Genomic DNA, 21,589 nt, shown 5'->3' with positions numbered 1-21,589 from the left:
TTTGGTTCGGTAACGATCATGCAGCTCTTTTGGACCTTCATACACACTGAGAGCAGTAAAGACAGATTTAGCCTCACTCACATGCGCTCCTTAACTTATTTCACTGTATTCTCATGTATGGCTATCACATTCTATATCACATATATCTGTACTCTAATCAACATAGAGCAAGAACCGTGCGTGATCACACAGCTGCTACATTTTGTGCATTTTCCACGTATGACATTTTGGACTTTTGTGACACGTGTGACATACGTAATTCATACATTTTTCGTGTGTTTGTCATTCGTCAATGTTGGTCGACCAAAATGCTCAACAGATCTTTGCGTGAATTCCATTTTAAGTTGTTCAATATTTTTGGCCAGTTGAAAATTATGCAGTTTACGTGTATTTTACGTAGTTAATACCCAATTAATACGTAAACCTCACGCAACTGTGAGTGATTTTTGGGTGATGCATACGCAAATTTGTGGCTTTTCACGTCTACCGGACTTTCCGTGCATGTACCACTGACGTATAACCTTTATATCTCATTATGGTGCACATCTAACATTAAAATTACGTAATTAACGCATGAATCACTAATAAATTGCATATAAAGAGCGCAATAATCACGCACGGTTCTTGCTCTATTGATTTCTTTGCGTGGTTTATTCGTACTTCTTCAGTGGTTTTAACATGGTTCATTCATGATAAATCTGTGTAAATTTCATGTAAAGACCAAAACTTTTCTCACTTTTTCCACGTATATTCACATTTGACCAATCTGCATCTGTGCAATATGTTCAAAATGTACATAGTGGCTGCGTGACACGGCCTTAAAGTGGAAGATATATATTCCAGCAGCAGAAACATTGACTTCACTTTAGAAATAGGGTGAGCGAGAGTGACGTCACTCATAGAAAACGGTTTACTTCCACACTAGTGGAATGAAGTCTATTCAGTTACAGTTTTTTCGTAATATGGATTCCACCATGTTGGAGCCAGATGATGTGAGGAAGGAGTGATTGGTCCAAGTCAGTCTGAGTCAACAATTCTGTAGGAACCACTCTTTCCAGTTAGGAGTGAGCTTATTGGAAGTCTACACCCCCTATCACTAAAGCCGGTGACGTGAAATCTGTCAATCAAATGTTTTGAACTTTGGACATGAGACCACCTACTTTTATAGAGGCATATGGTTGGTCAGTTTATAACTTGTATAACTTGCACTATAAAAATATCTTGAAGAAAAAAATAAGATTAGCAAGAACAAGTTTAAATATATGTTTTCTTAAGAAATATAAATTTAATGAGAACCCCTAACAAGTATTAAACTATTTGGAAGGTTTATATTCTTTTGTGTGTGTGTGTGTGTGTGTGTGTATTATGTTTGTTATTTTACTTTTATGTACTATATATTTTTTATGTAAAGCAATGGTGATTGTTATTCTTGGTAACGTTGTTTATGTAGTTACTGTTGTTCTAAGATAACTCAATTGTTAATAAAGTTTTTTGGAAAACCTTTTTTAAAAAAAGTTATTGACAGTAAATATATTTTATTTATGTTAAATTTAAAGTATCCAAAATGTTTGACTTCAGTGTTTTTTAATCTGGTAAATCAATGAAAATGCTGTTCACTCAAATACTCATTGAGGCAAATAAGTATTTGAACTGCCTGTGATTTTGCAAGTTCTACCACTTAGAAATCATGAAGACACATAATCTAAGGGTGGATTTAGACTGGACACATTTGTTTCGCTTAAAGAGGACTAGAGTTCATTTCCCCCGATAAGCCAGAAGAAAGTTTCTGTCAGGAACTGGTGGTGGAGGACCCAAAATGCAGGAGACCAGGCTTGGTGACAGGAAATAAAACATTTAATAAACAAATTGAAACACGACAAAACTATGGGGCAAAACAAAAACGCGATACAGCAGAGCAGATGACCTGACAAGGATGACCAGAAACCAAGACACTTAAATAGACTGAGAGTAATTAACTGAACTGAAGACAGCTGTGGATCATGAACCTAAAACTGGAGTGACTGACTAAATGAAAACCAAAAGCATGACCAAGAACAAAACCACAGAATCCTTACAGTTTCAGTCTAAATACACCCAAGCAGACCCTGGTCAGGAACCAGGAACCGCTCTTGGATCCCTCTTTGGAGGTGGTTTCCAATGAGACTGAGCTCCAACGCTCAGTCCGGAGCGCAACAACTGGACTAAAACGCCACCGTAGCTGGTTGTCACATAATTAGGAAGGAAACAATGGATGAGCCGCGGAAAAATGTACAGCAATTGTCATGCTATCAAACAGAAAAAAACAACTTCTTACTTGTTAGAGCGTTTCTTTTAACACAGCTAAAAACGCTAAATAGATAGACAGACAGACAGACAGACAGACAGATTGATAGATTGTCATTTGTCATGAAATTAAAAGTGCCTTCTGGTCAATGCAACATTTATACTCTATAAAATTAAACAACTTACTAAAATAATGCATAAAACTACATGAAAAGTGTTTTTAATTTGTGTTAAAATTGTTAAAAACCAGATAATAATAACAATAATAAAATAATTAACAGATCTATAAAACCACAATGATGAGTCACAGCAACTCATTGAAGACTCATTAGAACTAATTTTAACATGATACTCATTGCTTCTCACTGTTTTCCAATGTGCTTGTCAAAAACACATATCCGTGTACCTTCATAGCTGACATCTCCACAGTAACCGCCTTGCAGCATGTCTCCACCAGAGAAAAAAAAAAAAAAAATGAGATAAAATTGTTGAGCCTGATGATAACACATGTGATCTGATAAAGTCTGAACCAGTGAACTATCCCGACTACGTTTACAAAGCGCAGAAGTTCCTTAAGTCTGGCCTCAAGTTGCTTTGCCCCACCCTTCTAATTCCTGGCCAATGACTGAATGACTGTTCTAGACACCACTGGAAACACAAATCAATATGATGGTTTCTCAGATCGTAGCAGCATTTCCGCCTCCGGTGATCGGGAGCTTCGTGCTTCGCTATGCAAAGGCAGCTGCCGAAGACAAAAAGCTTGTCCGCGGTGAAGGAGGACCGCAGAAGGCGGAAATGCTGCTACGTAGTCCTGAGAAGCTGTGTAAAATCCTCAGAAGTTCACAACTGTCACAAAGCCCTCTTCTCTGCCGCTAACACAAAGCTACACTGGTCCTAGCATGTCTGTGTCTCTTAGGAGAAGGCACTTACGTCATCGCCCCGCCTCCTCACTAACGCTTTTTTGGAATGAATATTGTGACACTATTCGCAGGGTGGATGTGAAAATGCAAATGCAATCCCCTCTTTGTATTTTCGTTTTAATTATGAGACAGAATAAGCAGTTTTAAGTATAAAATGAAAAAGGATATTGAAGTATTGATTTTTCATTTTAATTTTGAGTCATTTGATGCAGTTACAATTTGTAAATTAAAAAGCATTTCTGTTAATCCATTTTAATTGTCAAATTAGACATTTCTAAATGAATTTTGCTACACATTTAGCAGAGAACATTTTGAAAATGAAGTGTCATATACCATTTTCATTCTCATTTTAATTAAGTGACAGAATAAGCTGTGTTTAAGAAGAAAATGAAAAAGCATTTTGAAGGATTGCTTTTTCATTTTAATTTTGAGTCAAAAAATGCAGCTTCATTTTGAAAATGAACAGGCATTTCTGGTTTTGACTTTTATATTTAATTATGCTACATAATCGCTTCCATACTGGAAATCACATTGCATGAATTTTTAAGTGTTGTGATATGTAAATCACAGGGTGTTGAAATAATTATTTGCCTCATAGCGGTGTGTGTGTGTGGGGGGGTATTTCCTGATTAAGCAAAGGGGTAGACATAAGATAAAACGTTTATTCTTCATACTGCTCCTTTCCAGTCATGGAGTTAAAACATTGTAAAGTTGATGTTGCATTCATGGCATTTCTTTGGACTTTTGATGCTTCCTGAAAGGAAAAAAAGGTTTCAGAGCAAAAATGGTTCTTGTGACCCATAGAATGACTGAGTAACAGCTTTTTATTTCTCTATAGAAGCCTATGGGATTCTGGCTTCTTGGAGACAGAATCCAGGGGGGTGGGTCACTCAGTCCATTTCTCATATACAGTCAATGAGCAGAACCTGCTGGTTCTGTACCTCAGTTTTTTTTTTTTTATTGCAATTTGAAACAGCCCCGCAAGGTAAGGATCTGTCACAGATGCAATCAGGCTTCACTCTGGAGCCGGCGGTTTGAATAGAACACGCTATGCATCATGAGGCAAAAAGAAAGACAGCAGATAGAATGTGAAGAACAGTGCCGGACAACAGGACAGAGAGCAGCTTCATCTGTTTCGTGTCATTTATTCGGGCCATTAAATTAGCAAGCAGTTGGTCGACTCGCAAGCAAGTCATGGTGAGCTGTTGAAGAAGATGAAGTGCTGCTCTGTCTTTTTTAATTTAGTTTAAACTAAGCATAGCCAGAGGAAGAACGGAAAGGTGAATCATTCCACTCCCACTCACAAACCCAGAAATGGGATTTGACGGTTCATTCATAATCCTCAGGAATACACACCTCTTTGTGACACAAAGGCAGGCTTGAAAATCTGCCACTTGGCTGCTTGTGTTGGCTTTGTGCATTTCATTAGAATCTGTCTAATGCGAGCACCTGATTGTTGCGCTGCGATTGCCAAGACTTGCCCACGGGGGGACACTGTCTCACATGCACACATCAAAAGGCGGCCAAAACACACCACCTCCTGCTTATCTAACATGAGACGGTGTCACTTCAACAGAAATGCAAACAAACTTGTTTCAGGAGTCTAGTTATTCACCGCTGGAGGAAAAAGGTGGATGGTCCTCAAATTGCATACTCCTTCAGTAATTAACCTCATTTTCATTTCTAGTCCAACTGAATGAAAGAAATGAATTCACAATGAGGTTATCTGTGGAAGGTGGGGAGGGCAATTAGTACTTTAATTAAGAAAGAAGTGCTTCATCCTTTAGCTTCTTGGGGATTGGGGGCACAGCAATAAAGTGGATGTTTTCCTTTTTCTCGCTCCAATAAAACATTTGTTTTTCTGATGTATGTTCTGCCTTCTCTAATAAGTAGACGTTCGGTGTGGTGGAGACCACTCTTGAGTGATGCTGCTGTGATCAGAGTGTCTTCGGCCAGGAGGCAAATATTTTATGTTCTTGTGCTCTTCATTCACTGGTGGGGTCCTGTTGCTGTGACCATAAAACACTGCAGCTTAATGAGAGGCGCATGCATCCGCCTGCCCACACGCAATAACAAATCTCCATGCCGTTGATTAAACTGCAGTCACGGCCTCTTGTCTTCAACGGACACGCTGCAGTGTGTGTTCACTGACCTTTTCAGCGCAAACAGTAATGGAAAGGCAGATGGACGACAGAGCTTTTCCTTTTGGCTGGGATTCTAATCTATATTTTTAACATCTTTCTAATCACATGTATTGTTCCTAGACATTCTAGGAAATGTATAAAATGAGGTTCTGAACCTGCAACCTTTCTGATTGTTTTTTTCTCATGATGTGACTTACAAAGGTGTTCAAACAGAAACACCACAAGCTTTTTATTGACGCTGCCGGGCAGCACATGTGCGGTTTATCATTGTGGTGGGGGTGTTATTCTTTTTCCTTCTTCCTGTTCTCTCTTTTCTTGCACCAATGAGGGTGTCGGGGAGGGAGGGGGGGGAGCTTTCTTTCCATTCCTTCTTTATGCGACTTCTTTTCCTTACTCCACATTTCCAAAGGGGCTCTATTTGAGCACATTGCAGCATTAGGTGTTTTGGGGACTTATTTGAGTTTTATTAAGCTAATTTGATGCTGTAATGTAACTTTTATTTCAACAAACCTGGTCAAACTGTTACATTATTCGTTTCTAATTGGATTGGAATTGGTTTATTTCAAGCAATGCAAGCAAAATGTACTAAGGGAGACAAACATTTTATGGATGGACGGACGGACGGACGAACGGACACAGAGAAAGAGAGAGAGAGAGAGAGCGATAGACAGGCAGGCAGGCAGGCAGGCATCATTTTGATACTTAAATATAATTATGATTTGGAACACAGTGTAGGTACAGTATATCAAGCTTTGGATGATCATTCAGGACTTAGTGGGAAAATTTAAATCCATGTACATACATCCACATGTACACAATGCCATTCTACTTTTTCTTAGTCATAAGTAGACATATTTGTACTTATAGATTATACACATGACACATTTAAAGCCATTAAATGTGAAGATTGTCAAAAAGAGATTAATTATCGGCTTGAAAATGAATGGGAGGAAGTGAATAAATATATAATCCAGCCCCTAGTCATGACCTGGCAACAGCTTCTCTCTCCACACCACTGTGGGATGATCTTGTTTTGATTTAGCACTTTTCTCTAGAAGTCCTCCTGATGTCAAAACGGAAAACGTACAAATCGAGCTTTGTTGTTTCTGCTTGAACTTGATGAAATTCAGTTTGCCTGCTGTGCAGTTTGGAAGGACTTACATCAAGATGTTCAAAAATCCATGTGAGAGAATCAAGCGATGGGTAAAGTTTCATCCTAAATCATTTAAAAATAATGCAAAAACTGTTGCTGGTGTTTAACATGTAACCTCAAACAGCGGATGTGCAAAGCCTTCTCCATCAGCAGTGATCCAAAGGTTGAGTGACCTATGACCCCATATAGGGGGAGCAGGTGTGAGGAAAATCCAGCTCCATCCTCATCACAGTTGAGTGATTTGTCTTGGGATACAAATAGAAAAAGTCAGGCAAAAATACCAATAGAATTTCTACCTATAGAAATACAGTCATTTTAAAAAGGACTAGAGGACTAGAATTAGAGGTTCTCCGCTATGATTCTTTTGAAAGTGGAAAGTCTTTATTATTTCAAAATGATAATCAAGGTTCAATGGAACAAACTAACGATGCAGAAATATGTTCATGCAGAGAAATGACAACACACAAACATCCTGGCTTACATATTTTGGAGCAGCAGCAGTATGAGGAATGACAAATTTCTTAAATAACTCACGAATTTGCACAGACAATTCAGTAAACAAAAAGGATATATACAAGAAGATAAAACCAAAATATAGAACCCAGATTTTCTGGGAGGCTAGATGCCACAGTGCTGATTATGACAGAACGATAAGTCAGATTTTCTGCCCCAGTTGCTGTGGCAGCCAGAAGCAGCTGCAGTGGCAGGACAGCATCCGCTCGGCTGTTGCTCGCCTTTATTCCCTAAGCTGCTCGATTATCAATGATTTGGAATTTTAGATTTGGAAAGATGCTGTTGGGACCAAGAGGTGAGGAGGAGATAAACATATTTTTGGCTCCTACTGACATCATCAGATTAAGGTCAAAAAGGAAAAATAACCAATTACATTCAGGAACATATTCCTTAACTAGTAGCATATCCTTCTTATAAGGTCAATTTTAATCCCATAAGGATTGATCTCATAGAGGTATCTTAACTATATGTCACTGGCTTGAGGATAGGGGTTATAGAAGGGGGTTATGAAAAATATCTGAGGTTACAGAAAGGTATTATGTATGCCCTATAGTGACTGGATAGCTCAGAAGGGGAATCGAGGTTTGATGGGTGTGCAATGAGCTTCATCCACTGTGGGTCCTTGGGCAAAACCCTTCGTGCTACTGCCTAACTATGTAGACACAAGGGGGTCTGAGTTTGGGTCTCCCTGTGCCGGTCCCCAGTCCGGCTAAAATACAGTATGTGTCAGGAAGGGCATCTGGCATGAAAGTCTCTGCCAAATCACCTCGCTGTTGCGACCCCTGAAAGGATTTGCCAAAAGATAAAGAACAACATTTATATATGCCCTATAAGCCTACCATCTTTTGTTTCAAAGGGACAGTTTTTTTTTTTTACAGATGTTAAAGGAACTAAAACACGCTTAAAGACACACAGTCTATAAAAACCCACTTCTATAAAAATCATGTTTTTGGGTGATCTTGTGGCATTTCTCTGATGATGGAGGACAAATCCAAAGAAAATTAAGCTCAAAATTACATTTCTGAGTATTTCTCTGAGAATCAGGAGCAGATGAAAAAATGCCAGTTGAAAAGAGGTAATTTGTGACGTGGAAAATATGTTGGGGGGGCCACAAATGTCCTACTCTAAACTCACAGCAACCAGGACAACCCAGTCTCATCCTAAAATGTGTAGTAGCTACATTTGTCCACATGGAAATACGTGACAGGTTCACAAAAACGGCCCGTAACTTGTGAGACACTTACGTTTCATTTTCCTATTCATTTTTTATTAGCCTTCTCAGGATCACGTGACTTCTGAGGTTTTGCCTGCCGTGAAAAAAAACATGGCGGATGCTCGTTCATTTTTCGGTAGAAAATCCCACAAAACAGGATTTTTTAAGGACTAATCTTTATTCTGACAACATTTCTAGTGAGAAATATACCATTTACTTTCAGAAGGCTTTTATAAAAATGCAGTTTTTAGTTATCTTTTTTTCGCTCTGTGAAAACGTTTTTTTAGGGGCTCTAAATTGTGAAAAACAAACGTTTACACCTACGTTAGTCCACAGGGCGAAACGTCTTTATTTTACAACAGTGGTCCCAAGCCACCGGGCCTCGGGACACTTGGCACCGGTACCGATCCATCCGCGGAACACTTGGCACCGGGCCGCGGGACACTTGGCACCGGTACCGATCCATCCGCGGGACACTAGGCACCGGTACCGATCCATCCGTGGCACACTTGGCACCGGGCCGCGGGACACTAGGCACCGGTACCGATCCATCCGCGGGACACTAGGCACCGGTACCGATCCATCCGCTGCACACTTGGCACCGGGCCGCGGGACACTTGGCACCGGTACCAATCCATCCGCGGGACACTAGGCACCGGTACCGATCCATCCGAGGCACACTTGGCACCGGGCCGCGGGACACTTGGCACCGGTACCGATCCATCCACGGGACACTTGGCACCGGGCCGCGGGACACTTGGCACCGGTACCGATCCATCCGCGGGACACTAGGCACCGGGCCGCGGGACACTTGGCACCGGTACCGATCCATCCGCGGGACACTTGGCACCGGGCCACGGGACACTTGGCACCGGGCCACGGGACACTTGGCACCGGTACCGATCCATCCGCGGGACACTTGGCACCGGGCCGCGGGACACTTGGCACCGGTACCGATCCATCCGCGGGACACTTGGCACCGGGCCACGGGACACTTGGCACCGGTACCGATCCATCCGCGGGACACTAGGCACCGGGCCGCGGGACACTTGGCACCGGTACCGATCCATCCGCGGGACACTTGGCACCGGGCCACGGGACACTTGGCACCGGGCCACGGGACACTTGGCACCGGTACCGATCCATCCGCGGGACACTTGGCACCGGGCCGCGGGACACTTGGCACCGGTACCGATCCATCCGCGGGACACTTGGCACCGGGCCACGGGACACTTGGCACCGGTACCGATCCACCCGCGGGACACTTGGCACCGGGCCACGGGACACTTGGCACCGGTACCGATCCATCCGCGGGACACTTGGCACCGAGCCGCGGGACACTTGGCACCGGTATCGATCCATCCGCGGAACACTTGGCACCGGGCCGCGGGACACTAGGCACCGGGCCGCGGGACACTTGGCACCGGTACCGATCCATCCGCGGGACACTTGGCACCGGGCCGCGGGACACTTGGCACCGGGCCACGGGACACTTGGCACCGGTACCGATCCATCCGCGGGACACTTGGCACCGGGCCGCGGGACACTTGGCACCGGTACCGATCCATCCGCGGGACACTTGGCACCGGGCCACGGGACACTTGGCACCGGTACCGATCCATCCGCGGGACACTTGGCACCGGGCCACGGGACACTTGGCACCGGTACCGATCCATCCGCGGGACACTTGGCACCGAGCCGCGGGACACTTGGCACCGGTATCGATCCATCCGCGGAACACTTGGCACCGGGCCGCGGGACACTAAGCACCGGTACCGATCCATCCGCGGGACACTTGGCACCGGGCCGCGGGACACTTGGCACCCGGCTGCGGGACACTAGGCACCGGTACCGATCCATCCACGGGACACTTGGCACCGGGCCGCGGGACACTAGGCACCGGTACCGATCCATCCGCGGGACACTAGGCACCGGGCCGCGGGACACTAGGCACCGGTACCGATCCATCCGCGGCACACTTGGCACCGGGCCGCGGGACACTTGGCACCGGTACCGATCCATCCGCGGCACACTTGGCACCGGGCCGCGGGACACTTGGCACCGGTACCGATCCATCCGCGGGACACTTGGCACCGGGCCACGGGACACTTGGCACCGGTACCGATCCATCCGCGGGACACTTGGCACCGGTATCGATCCATCCGCGGAACTCTTGGCACCGGGCCACGGGACACTAGGCACCGGGCCGCGGGACACTTGGCACCGGTACCGATCCATCCGCGGGACACTTGGCACCGGGCCGCGGGACACTTGGCACCGGTACCGATCCATCCGCGGGACACTTGGCACCGGGCCGCGGGACACTAGGCACCGGGCCGCGGGACACTAGGCACCGGTACCGATCCATCCACCAAGGAGTGGCTCCGTAAGAAGCATATCAAGGTTCTGGAGTGGCCTAGCCAGTCTCCAGACCTAAATCCAATAGAGAATCTTTGGAGGGAGCTGAAACTCCGTGTTGCTCAGCGACAGCCCTGAACCCTGACAGATCTAAAGAAGATCTGTGGAGGAGTGGGCCAAAATCCCTAATGCAGTGTGTAGAATCCTATTGAAGAAATAAATGAACCGTTTGACCTCTTTAATTGATTAACAACGGCTTCTGTACCAAATATCAAAGTTGTTTAACTGAAGTGATCAAAAACGTATTTGTCACAGACTTTTACAAAGAAATTGTACAACGTGATTTCTGAATGTTTCTTCAGATTCTGTCTCTCACTGTGGAAATGCACATATGATGAAAAATTTAGACACGTCCATGTTTTAAAATTGTGAGAACTTGCTGAATCACAGGGTGATCAAATACTTATTGACCTCACTGTATATAAGTATCAATGTTACTGTTTTTCTTGGAAAACAATGGATCACACATAGGATGTATGATCCATCCCCTTGGGTCCAACCTGAAGCTAAGTATCAGGAGCTGAACATACGTACATTATTTTTTGGGAGTAAATGACAATATGCAATTTGAATTGATCTCAAGACCTCATCTCTCACATCCACATAAACTTTTGATCATACCGAAAACGTTTAACCCCTTGATATCCATTGATGCACATTTGCATATCCATTCCAATATATTTAAATTTTTTACGCAGGTGTAAATTAATTTAGATGTTAATAGGTAAACAATGTATGAAATTCATAAATTATATATTTTAATGTGACAGGCTCTGAAAGTTTTCAAAGCTAAAGTTTAATTCTATATCAAATGAAAGTATAAAAAGGGGCCTATGCTTTGTTCTTGTGCGCTTGCTTTGAAGAGGGGGAGGGGCGGCAATGACTGCGCGTGAGTAGTTAAAGGACTGGCTTGCCAAGAAGCTGATGCAAGACTACAAACGGTAAGAAATGAACATACATCGGGAAATCTAAACTATTTGAACTTTAAAATAAATACCAATAATCTATAATTTTTTCTGGTCATGCAAGCTTTACCTCTTAGCTAATATTTCAGCTAACCCACGCATGACACAAGTCAAGCAGAACTAACCCCCCCCCCACGAACAATATTTTCAGTGACAGTTAACTTTAATGACGGTGTATTACTTTTGTAATTTAGAATTTTAGTTTATAAAATTAATACATCTCTAGACGGAGTCATACTGTTGAATGACATTAGCTAATCTGGCCCGGGTTCTGGCAGCACGCGGGTCGGTCGATGCCAGCTAATGAAACTACCTCATATATCGATCGCAAGGGTGCTTCTTTGTTGGTCAGAACCTAAACAAAGACGTAGGCAGCAGGGTAAGACACGACAACTAGTTCTAACATAAAGAGAAGAATGTAATGAGAAATTGTTTTTCCGGTTTCGGAGTAGTAATGTTTTTGAAATGCTGGTGGAACGGTTAGCACCATTTTGGTAATATGTCATAACTGATAATTACTACAAACAAAGTAACTGCCCATTGATTGCTGATTGACAGTACTGCCACAACACAATATCTGGTTTCTGCTATATGTAAATGCTATGTACTTTTGGGATCTTTGTAGTACGTAGTTGTGAAAAATATAATTGTCAATAACCAATAACAACCTACCACAAACATGTGCTTGGTTGTTTAAATTTACAGCTAGTTGTGAATTTCAATGTGAACACTACAATTTATCTAAACACCTTCTCTTAAGTTTTACATTTTAAGTAAATCATTATATAGAACATCTTTCATTTTGACTAATTGTGGAACATACAAAATAAAGTCAATGTATATCTGAAGAAAATTTCTATTTCTGTTTATTTTTTACATATAGTAAAAGAGTGAAGCAATTGCAGTTTATTTTGACTTAAAAGACTTCATGTTAATTTTCCATTTAACAGGGGTACTAAATAAAGTTAAACTTGACCACATTTAACAATGACTTTATTTTTTCTATTGTCATATCAAATTTGATATGAAGAAGTGTATTCTACAATTCATGAATGAATATTTTGAATAAAATATGAAGTACTAAAGTTAAGACTAGGTCCTCTGTAGGTTTATGTTATTGAAAGCAAACACCCACGAAATTAATAGGTTACAAACAAACAATTAAATGGAATTTCTGCTGTGCCCCAATTTCAACACCTTAGATAGAAACAGCATGTCATTAAGTTTATTTGTTTATATGTTTTTTATGCTGGAAAATAATGCAAATCCAGTGGTTCGACTCCAGAACACAAATGTAAGTTTGTTTGACTAGTCGATCAAATGTATAGTATATACTATTGAACTTAAGTGGGTTTTTTAAATTCAATTTCAGTGTTAATTTTTTTCAAAACATATTTTCTATATATATTTTATATATATTCACAGGTCAAGATGCCACGAGGATCTACAACAAAACTTTGTGTCAGCTGCAAAGCTGTGATTGGTGTGGCAACTAAGACATGTAAAGTATGCCAAACAATCCAGCCAATGAGGCAAAGGCTTGCCAAAAAACTGGAGAAGTTTCAATCCAAAAAGGAGACTTGGTTGCAAAAACACAAGAAAAACAAAACCACCACACATGTTTTGGATGAGGCATCGGTTTTGGTACGTGTTTTATGTCTGCAATTGTATTTTATAATTTTAGTTATTACTGATGATGTAACAATTTTTTTAGGTGGAAAAGTTGAATACTTTGGGACAAAAAGCTGTTGTGTTTATTGCCAGACCTGGAAAGAAAACATCTACGTGGCATACACATGTCATTCACCCTAGGTGGCAATTAACCGATCAAGCTGGACAGTGTCTGGACCGCATGAAAGACCTATATGAGCTAATGATCAATGGTAAGTATTTCTGTCTGAAAATGTTTATAATTTCAGCCCAGTTTGTTCCTAGGATTAGTGCATTCAAATTTGTCATTATTTCTAGAGGTAGAAAAAATAATAACGTTTGACTAATCTAAAACACTTGGAGTATATAGTGATATATTTTTCACGGTTATTGTGCTGCTTTATTTGTCACTTTTGATTTGATTAACTTTAGTTTTTATAGTACCGGTATTATTTTATTCTGTAGAAGGAATTGTAGTACATTAAATCTATCCAATGTGTTGGAATAAATGTATATCTGATCTAAAAAAGTAAAACAAGTTGTAAAATTGTGATATGTTTAAATTTAGCAAATGTATTTCAAGACAAAAAAAATTATATGCATAACAAGACAACTGCATTTAGATTATTTTATTTATTTTCCCCATTGAGGTTGGACGAGCCTTCAAATGCCCTCTGGTCCAGTCATCCAGCCTTCAGCCTCACCAGCCATTCAACCTTCAACTGCACCATCCATCCAGCCTTCAGCCTCACCAGCCATTCGACCTTCAACTGCATCATCCATCCAGCCTTCAGCCTCACCAGCCATTCGACCTTCAACTGCATCATCCATCCAGCCTTCAGCCTCACCAGCCATTCGACCTTCAACTGCACCATCCATCCAGCCTTCAGCCTCACCAGCCATTCGACCTTCAACTGCATCATCCATCCAGCCTTCAGCCTCACCAGCCATTCAACCTTCAACTGCATCATCCATCCAGCCTTCAGCCTCACCAGCCATTCGACCTTCAACTGCATCATCCATCCAGCCTTCAGCCTCACCAGCCATTCGACCTTCAACTGCATCATCCATCCAGCCTTCAGCCTCACCAGCCATTCGACCTTCAACTGCACCATCCATCCAGCCTTCAGCCTCACCAGCCATTCAACCTTCAACTGCATCATCCATCCAGCCTTCAACCAGTATGCAGATTCATAACATTTTAATAATATGGTGACGTAGTCTTCTGAAATACATGTTAAAACCACAAAATATTGTAAGATGTTAAAATGGTGTCAAAAGAGCATTCTTTTTGTTTATTTAAATCACACTGGAAAAACTGTGGGCTTAAATGTTTGCATAATATTAATTGAAATCAACAATATAATTTACAGAAAATGTTCTTTATTTCTAGCAGGTGTTCCAGCAAAGAAAAAGAAAAAAAGAGATAACAAGAAAGATTCACCTGGAGGTAAATGGGTTATCTTTTATTTGCTATCAACAGCTTCAGATACAAACATAGACAATGTTATTGTATCTTCTAAATGACATGCTTAATGACCTTAGTCAACTATTTAAAATTGAGGTTACCTTTATGTGGACTTAACAGAGTTATGTGTTCCTCACAAGGATACTTAAAACGCTAGCAGCAAAAAATTGACAAACAGTAATAACAAAAAGACTAGAAAAAGAAAATAAAAAGCTAATGTTCTATTAACAAAAAAGAAATTGCTGCAACATATCTAAAATTATATTTTATATATATACATAAAATATAATTTCAGTTATGTTGCAGCAATTTCTTTTTTGTTAATAGAACATTAGCTTTTTTATATATATGTGTGTGTGTATATATATATATATATATATATATATATATATATATATATATATATATATATATATATAAAATATACTTTCAGTTATGTTGCAGCAGATTAATTTAACTTTTTGATAGTTTGACTGTCAAATCTATATTAATATCATATATTTAATTGACATTATTTTTACATGTAACTTGTTCATGAAAAAATAAATGTGACATTCATAATCTACTTTTGCGAAGAAGGTCATGTTATCATTAGGATTTGTTAGTATGTTGTGTGAAATGTTTGCAAAATCACTCAAAAAGTGATTTACAGGTTTTGACTTAATTTTCAGCAACAGTTATAAATGACCTAAGGAAAAACTGTTGTGATCTGGCCATTTCTTTGTTTTTTTTGAACATATACAAATACTGTGTAGTAGCTTATAACCACAACTAAATGGTGAAGCTGTGCATGCTAGAAGTGCTTCTAATTAGTGATGGAGAAAACAAAGCTTCCCAAAGCTCTAAATTCAACTGTTTCAAAAAATAGTTTAGTGTTTGAGAAGCATTTGTCTCAATGAAAATCAGCTGGCCAGACTTCATTACTGCTTCAAAATAAGAAGACAATAAGAAGACAGTGAACTGAGATAGTAATTAGTTATTTGATGCTATACAGCTTTAAAAAAAATATATTTTTATAATTTAGTTGTCACAGACTATGTGTCCATGTATAAAATACATTACAGCATTTAGTGTTTGCTTTTGCAAAACCACAGACAACATGAAGTTTCATTTGGAAATTCATCATACAAATGTTTTCCCAAACATTTTCCTACTGTTTACTTTCTTTGAAACCTTTATATTGTGCTTTTTATATTTTCAGAGTGCAGCCATGGGGGAGAAGATCAGTTTTACCCAGTGAAGCAGGTCTTGAAGACAAAAAAGCAGAAGGTTATTTTTATTTCTTATCTGAAGTAGAAATGTGTACTTTTCATCTGCCTTTCATATGAATGTATGAAATACAATTTACGGCATCACAATTCTTAAGTGTAATAATATGATGGCCTATGTTTAAAAAATCATTTTTTAAATTTACTTTTATCAGGGGAAATTAATGGAGTTTGTTGAATGGGAGCCATGTTCCATGTGGTATGTATAATTTTTTTTTTTTGTTTATTTATAGATTGTATAAGAGGAGGCTGTGCATGATGTGGAGCCAGTGTAGTTATTAGCCTTGTAGCAGTGCTCTGGACCACCTGAAAACATTCATGTGATTTCCTATTTAAACATGTAGCTATTAAGTTACAAATAATACAGCATGATAAAATTAATGCATGGGAAATCATATCCCTTTCAGATTTTGATACAGTTGGACTCAATTTGACAATAGTTCTTATATGATTAAAAGACAAACACTGAACCAGAGACATGAGACAAGACTCTACACCAGGGGTGTCAAACTCATTTTCACCGAGGGCCACATCAGCATAGTTGTTGTCCTCAAAGGGCCAGATATAATTTATACATGTAAGTAAATGTAATAAAAAATAAATTTAGCTACTCCTTAATGTGGAATAACTTATTATGTATTTAGTATAACTTTTTAAAATGACAATTTCAGTTGCATAGAAAACATATGTTTGCTTGTTACTCCAGCATAAATCTTTTTAAATTTGATTCTATCAGGTTAGGTTATATGGAAAGTGTTTAAGTCCTAATATATAGCCCAATCTGATATTTCAAGTCAGATTCCCCCTAGATATGAATAAATACACACCAATTTTTTATTTTTTATTTAAGAAATTTAAAACTTTTATGCTTTTGGGGGCCACTTAAAATGACAAGGCAGGCCACATTTGGCCCGCGGGCCTTGAGTTTGTCACATTTGCTCTAGAGACTCTAGAGACAGGGTCCAGGGTTACCCCAAGGTTCCTGACTAAAGAGTTAATTAACAAATTAGGCAAGGATACTTAATTGTCGCAGGGACATATTTTCAGGGGAACAAACAAGGACATAAACAATATATAATATACATATGACCATACAAATGTGTCAGTCAAATTAGAAAATGATAAATGAATTTGCAGTAACGTAACTGTGAGCATGGTAGCATAAAGTACAAACTGGAGTTCACTGGAGCTTGTTGTCTTTTATTGTAATGTTGTCATTAACTGTTTTTATGTATTCATTGATTTATGTATTTTTTGCAGTGGGAAAACATGGTCTCCACAGTGGGTGGAAAAAAGGAACACCAAAAAGTAAACCCCAAAGGCACCTCTGTTGATCAGATTGACCTTTTAAATTATTATTGTTGTTTGTGTTACTGCTTTCTAATTGTTGTTAATAAAAATGTTCAAATGAAAGGGTTTGATCTACATTTTTTATTGCTCAACATGCTCACATGTATGATATACCATAGAGGTAGGACACATTTGTTGTGAAATTCTAAACAAAAGTTTACAATAAAAAACATACAAAAAATTTGTCATATAACCAGATATCAGGTTTTTGTGTTGGATTGTCACAGCTATGGCAATTGCAAATGATCATACCTCAAGTTATAATGATACATACTTAATAGTAAATCTTTTTTGGTATTTAGTATAATGAAATAAGAGCAAAGATGTAATGCATGGAGCTGTATTGTGCAACCTAAATAGATGAATGTATATTTGAGGTAAAAAAAACAAAAACACACTGTTCTTCCAGGTCGTCATTTGCCTTTTTAGCTTCCTCCATTTATTAATTATACAGACGTATATTCTTTACAATTTCAAAGACAGATAAAAGAAATAGCATTTATAAAAGAAAAACCTTGGAATCATAAACATAAACCAAGTGGTAAACGTAGATTGTCAGTTTATTTCAGTAAAGCAATTAAAACGAATCAAAAGTCAGTATGAATAATCAAAATAGCGTTTTCCCCCAAAACAAAAAGTTACTTCAGAACGCAAGACTTATGGGTAGTACCGTTTTAGTGGGTTGAGTTGAGTTTGTGAAATCTAATTGCATTCCTCTTGTGAAAAGCTGTTTTCGAGTAAAAGTAATAATAATTTGACACAATAATAACCGCAAATTAACCGTGGCTTCCTTCCGGTTCGCCGGTAGCGTCCGTAGCTACCACCATAGCAACATAAAAATGTTCCGTCGATACTATTTTGTTGAGTGATATGAAGGAATGTACGTAGAAAAAATATATAGGTATCAAATACAATCGGAAGCTACATAATGTTGAAAACAACTGTATGATTCTCGCTAGAAAATGCATCAAAACAAAGTGTTTATAAAGCCAATAATAATAAATTCACATCAAAAACCCAGGCGATGTCCGCTATATTTTGGGTCCTGGCTCCTGCTAGGAAACCTGTCAGTCACGTGACCCACAGAAATGAACGAGAAAAGAATGCGCAAGTGTTGTAAAACAGTGGTCCCCAACCGCGAACCGGTAAAACGCAAGACACGTTTACCGCGGACCGGTGGGGGTGGGGGGCACGTTTACCGTGGACCGGGGGGGGGGGGGGTATTTTCTCTTAAGTAATAATAATAACAATAATAATAATGAACGTAAATCCACTGTGTAATCATGTGCAACTTTATCCGGTCACTTTTCAAAATAAAATAAATTTCAAAATAAAAATAAAACAATAAAATGGAAATTATTTTTTCTTTCTGTGCGTCCCGGTGCAAAAATTTTCCGCGGACCGCCTAGTGCCTAGTGTCCCGCGGCCCGGTGCCAAGTGTCCCGCGGATGGATCGGTACCGGTGCCAAGTGTCCCGCGGCCCGGTGCCAAGTGTCCCGCGGATGGATCGGTACCGGTGCCAAGTGTCCCGCGGCCCGGTGCCAAGTGTCCCGCGGCCCGGTGCCTAGTGTCCCGCGGCCCGGTGCCAAGTGTCCCGCGGATGGATCGGTACCGGTGCCAAGTGTCCCGCGGCCCGGTGCCAAGTGTCCCGCGGATGGATCGGTACCGGTGCCAAGTGTCCCGCGGCCCGGTGCCTAGTGTCCCGTGGCCCGGTGCCAAGAGTTCCGCGGATGGATCGATACCGGTGCCAAGTGTCCCGCGGCTCGGTGCCAAGTGTCCCGCGGATGGATCGGTACCGGTGCCAAGTGTCCCGTGGCCCGGTGCCAAGTGTCCCGCGGATGGATCGGTACCGGTGCCAAGTGTCCCGTGGCCCGGTGCCAAGTGTCCCGCGGATGGATCGGTACCGGTGCCAAGTGTCCCGCGGCCCGGTGCCAAGTGTCCCGCGGATGGATCGGTACCGGTGCCAAGTGTCCCGTGGCCCGGTGCCAAGTGTCCCGCGGCCCGGTGCCAAGTGTCCCGCGGATGGATCGGTACCGGTGCCAAGTGTCCCGCGGCCCGGTGCCAAGTGTGCCGCGGATGGATCGGTACCGGTGCCAAGTGTCCCGCGGCCCGGTGCCAAGTGTGCCGCGGATGGATCGGTACCGGTGCCTAGTGTCCCGCGGCCCGGTGCCTAGTGTCCCGCGGATGGATCGGTACCGGTGCCTAGTGTCCCGCGGCCCGGTGCCAAGTGTCCCGTGGATGGATCGGTACCGGTGCCTAGTGTCCCGCAGCCGGGTGCCAAGTGTCCCGCGGCCCGGTGCCAAGTGTTCCGCGGATGGATCGGTACCGGTGCCAAGTGTCCCGAGGCCCGGTGGCTTGGGATCACTGTTGTAAAATAAAGACGTTTCGCCCTGTGGACTAACGTAGGTGTAAACGTTTGTTTTTCACAATTTAGAGCCCCTAAAAAAACGTTTTCACAGAGCGAAAAAAGATAACTAAAAACTGCATTTTTATAAAAGCCTTCTAAAAGTAAATGGTATATTTCTCACTAGAAATGTTGTCAGAATAAAGATTAGTCCTTAAAAAATCCTGTTTTGTGGGATTTTCTACCGAAAAATGAACGAGCATCCGCCATGTTTTTTTTCACGGCAGGCAAAACCTCAGAAGTCACGTGATCCTGAGAAGGCTAATAGAAAATGAATAGGAAAATGAAACGTAAGTGTCTCACAAGTTTTGTGAACCTGTCACGTATTTCCATGTGGACAAATGTAGCTACTACACATTTTAGGATGAGACTGGGTTGACCAGGAGGGTAAAGGAGGCGGGGTTGCTACACATCACTGCTCCTGCCCACAACTCAGAGGTGAATTTCTACGGCTGGTCTGCAGAAATTATGCCCTTAGATAGGACTAAAGATTTTAACAAAAAATGGCATAATCAGAATTAAAAGGCCGCTTGGAACGCTTTGAACAGTTGTCCCCAACCCCCAGGTCACTTGGGGTAGAAGAATTTCCAAGATTATTTACGCTTTGTTTATTTTGTGATCCTGAATTAAGTTTTATTTTAGAAAACCACCGGATTAGTCCTGGAACGAAAGTTGACTGGTAAATTAGGAGCTTTGCTTTCGCTATCCTGTTGTTTAAAAAAAAAAACTGTAATGTTCTGAATTACTTAACTGTTTACAAAAAAATCAGAATCGTCTTCAAATTGAACAACTTTGTTTCGTTGAATCTTTATCTGTAAAAAAAACAAATCTAATGTTTTCAGACTTTTTCAAAAACCCAATTTCTTGTCGTAGCCTTTTAATTTAAAAAATGTCTTTCTCAGAACACGGACAAAGATGAAAATTGTGAACAACCAAAATGGTCTGCGGCTTAAAAGAAGTTGGAGACCACTGGCTTTGAAAACAGATTAAAAAAACATCAAGGTGAGTCTTTAAAGCAAAACCCACAATATAAAATCTGTTATGACTATTCAGATTTCATTTGGGTTACTTACACTTTTGGATGTTGTTTTCTGCTATAGCCTCCTGTTTTCCTCCCTTTTTATGGTATAGTATCTTGTCCTACAAATGAAATTTCATCCTGATCCCCTCAAGATTCAACAGCTAATAAGTGTTTTTTCCTCTCCAAGTGACTGCTCCTGTAACCTGAGTAAACCTGTAAATCTGAGAGCCTAGATTGCCTTGATAATGTCTGTTTTTGGCCTCAGTTGAACTGTTGTCCCGTTTACTTGCAAAAACTATATTTCCTTTTCTAGTGTGCTTCTCAAGGTCAGTGCATTTTGGCCAGCAGTGAGAGGATTCACAATGCCCTACAGCATGAGAGTTCAATGATTTCTGCTGTAGCAAAGGAGGTAATCAGCTTGAGTTGAGGAGGTCCTAGGTATGCCAACAGCCCATTATAAGACTGCCCAGTCCAATCCCTGCTAAACGGTCCGCTATTCTTTGCTCGTAGCTCTGGAATAGCTGTCAGCATGGACTCCGTAAAAGAGACAAATGAGAGCCAAAAGGCTTTTTAGTTGCAAAATTCTGATGGGGAGAAAGTCACAGCTTATTCCTTGGAGGGAGAGACGGTGGCTTCTGGGGAACTGATGAGTCAAATGCAAAGACTCTGACTTGTCTGTCTTGTCAGGCAACAGCAAAGTCGGCCAGGATTTCATCGCCTAAAGTTTTGGAACCAATGAAGAGAGTAACTTGATGATTGCTCAGTAGTAGTAATAATAGTAGTAATAATAAAACATGAATTAAAAAAAAAAGAATAGAA

The 21,589-nt window shown here is 41.1% G+C and overlaps 2 protein-coding genes across 2 annotated transcripts in view; one reads left to right on the top strand and one right to left on the bottom strand.

Moving 5' to 3' along the window:
* LOC144994858 (uncharacterized) overlaps positions 1 to 21,589 on the bottom strand; it is a 193,931-nt gene that overhangs the window by 113,976 nt on the left and 58,366 nt on the right. The window lies entirely within an intron of this gene.
* LOC105354973 (uncharacterized) lies at positions 963 to 17,408 on the top strand. The gene is made up of 9 exons (XM_023960882.2): positions 963 to 992; positions 9,557 to 11,585; positions 13,035 to 13,253; positions 13,324 to 13,492; positions 13,910 to 14,440; positions 14,653 to 14,709; positions 15,929 to 15,996; positions 16,151 to 16,194; positions 17,256 to 17,408. The coding sequence occupies exons 1-2, from the start codon at positions 963 to 965 to the stop codon at positions 10,574 to 10,576; spliced, it is 1,050 nt and encodes a 349-aa protein (XP_023816650.2). The 3' UTR covers positions 10,577 to 11,585; positions 13,035 to 13,253; positions 13,324 to 13,492; positions 13,910 to 14,440; positions 14,653 to 14,709; positions 15,929 to 15,996; positions 16,151 to 16,194; positions 17,256 to 17,408.

Source organism: Oryzias latipes, chromosome 1 (assembly GCF_053564925.1).
Source record: "Oryzias latipes strain Hd-rR chromosome 1, Olatipes_Hd-rR_3.1".
NCBI lineage: Eukaryota > Metazoa > Chordata > Actinopteri > Beloniformes > Adrianichthyidae > Oryzias > Oryzias latipes.
This window is presented reverse-complemented; position numbering and strand designations above follow the sequence as displayed.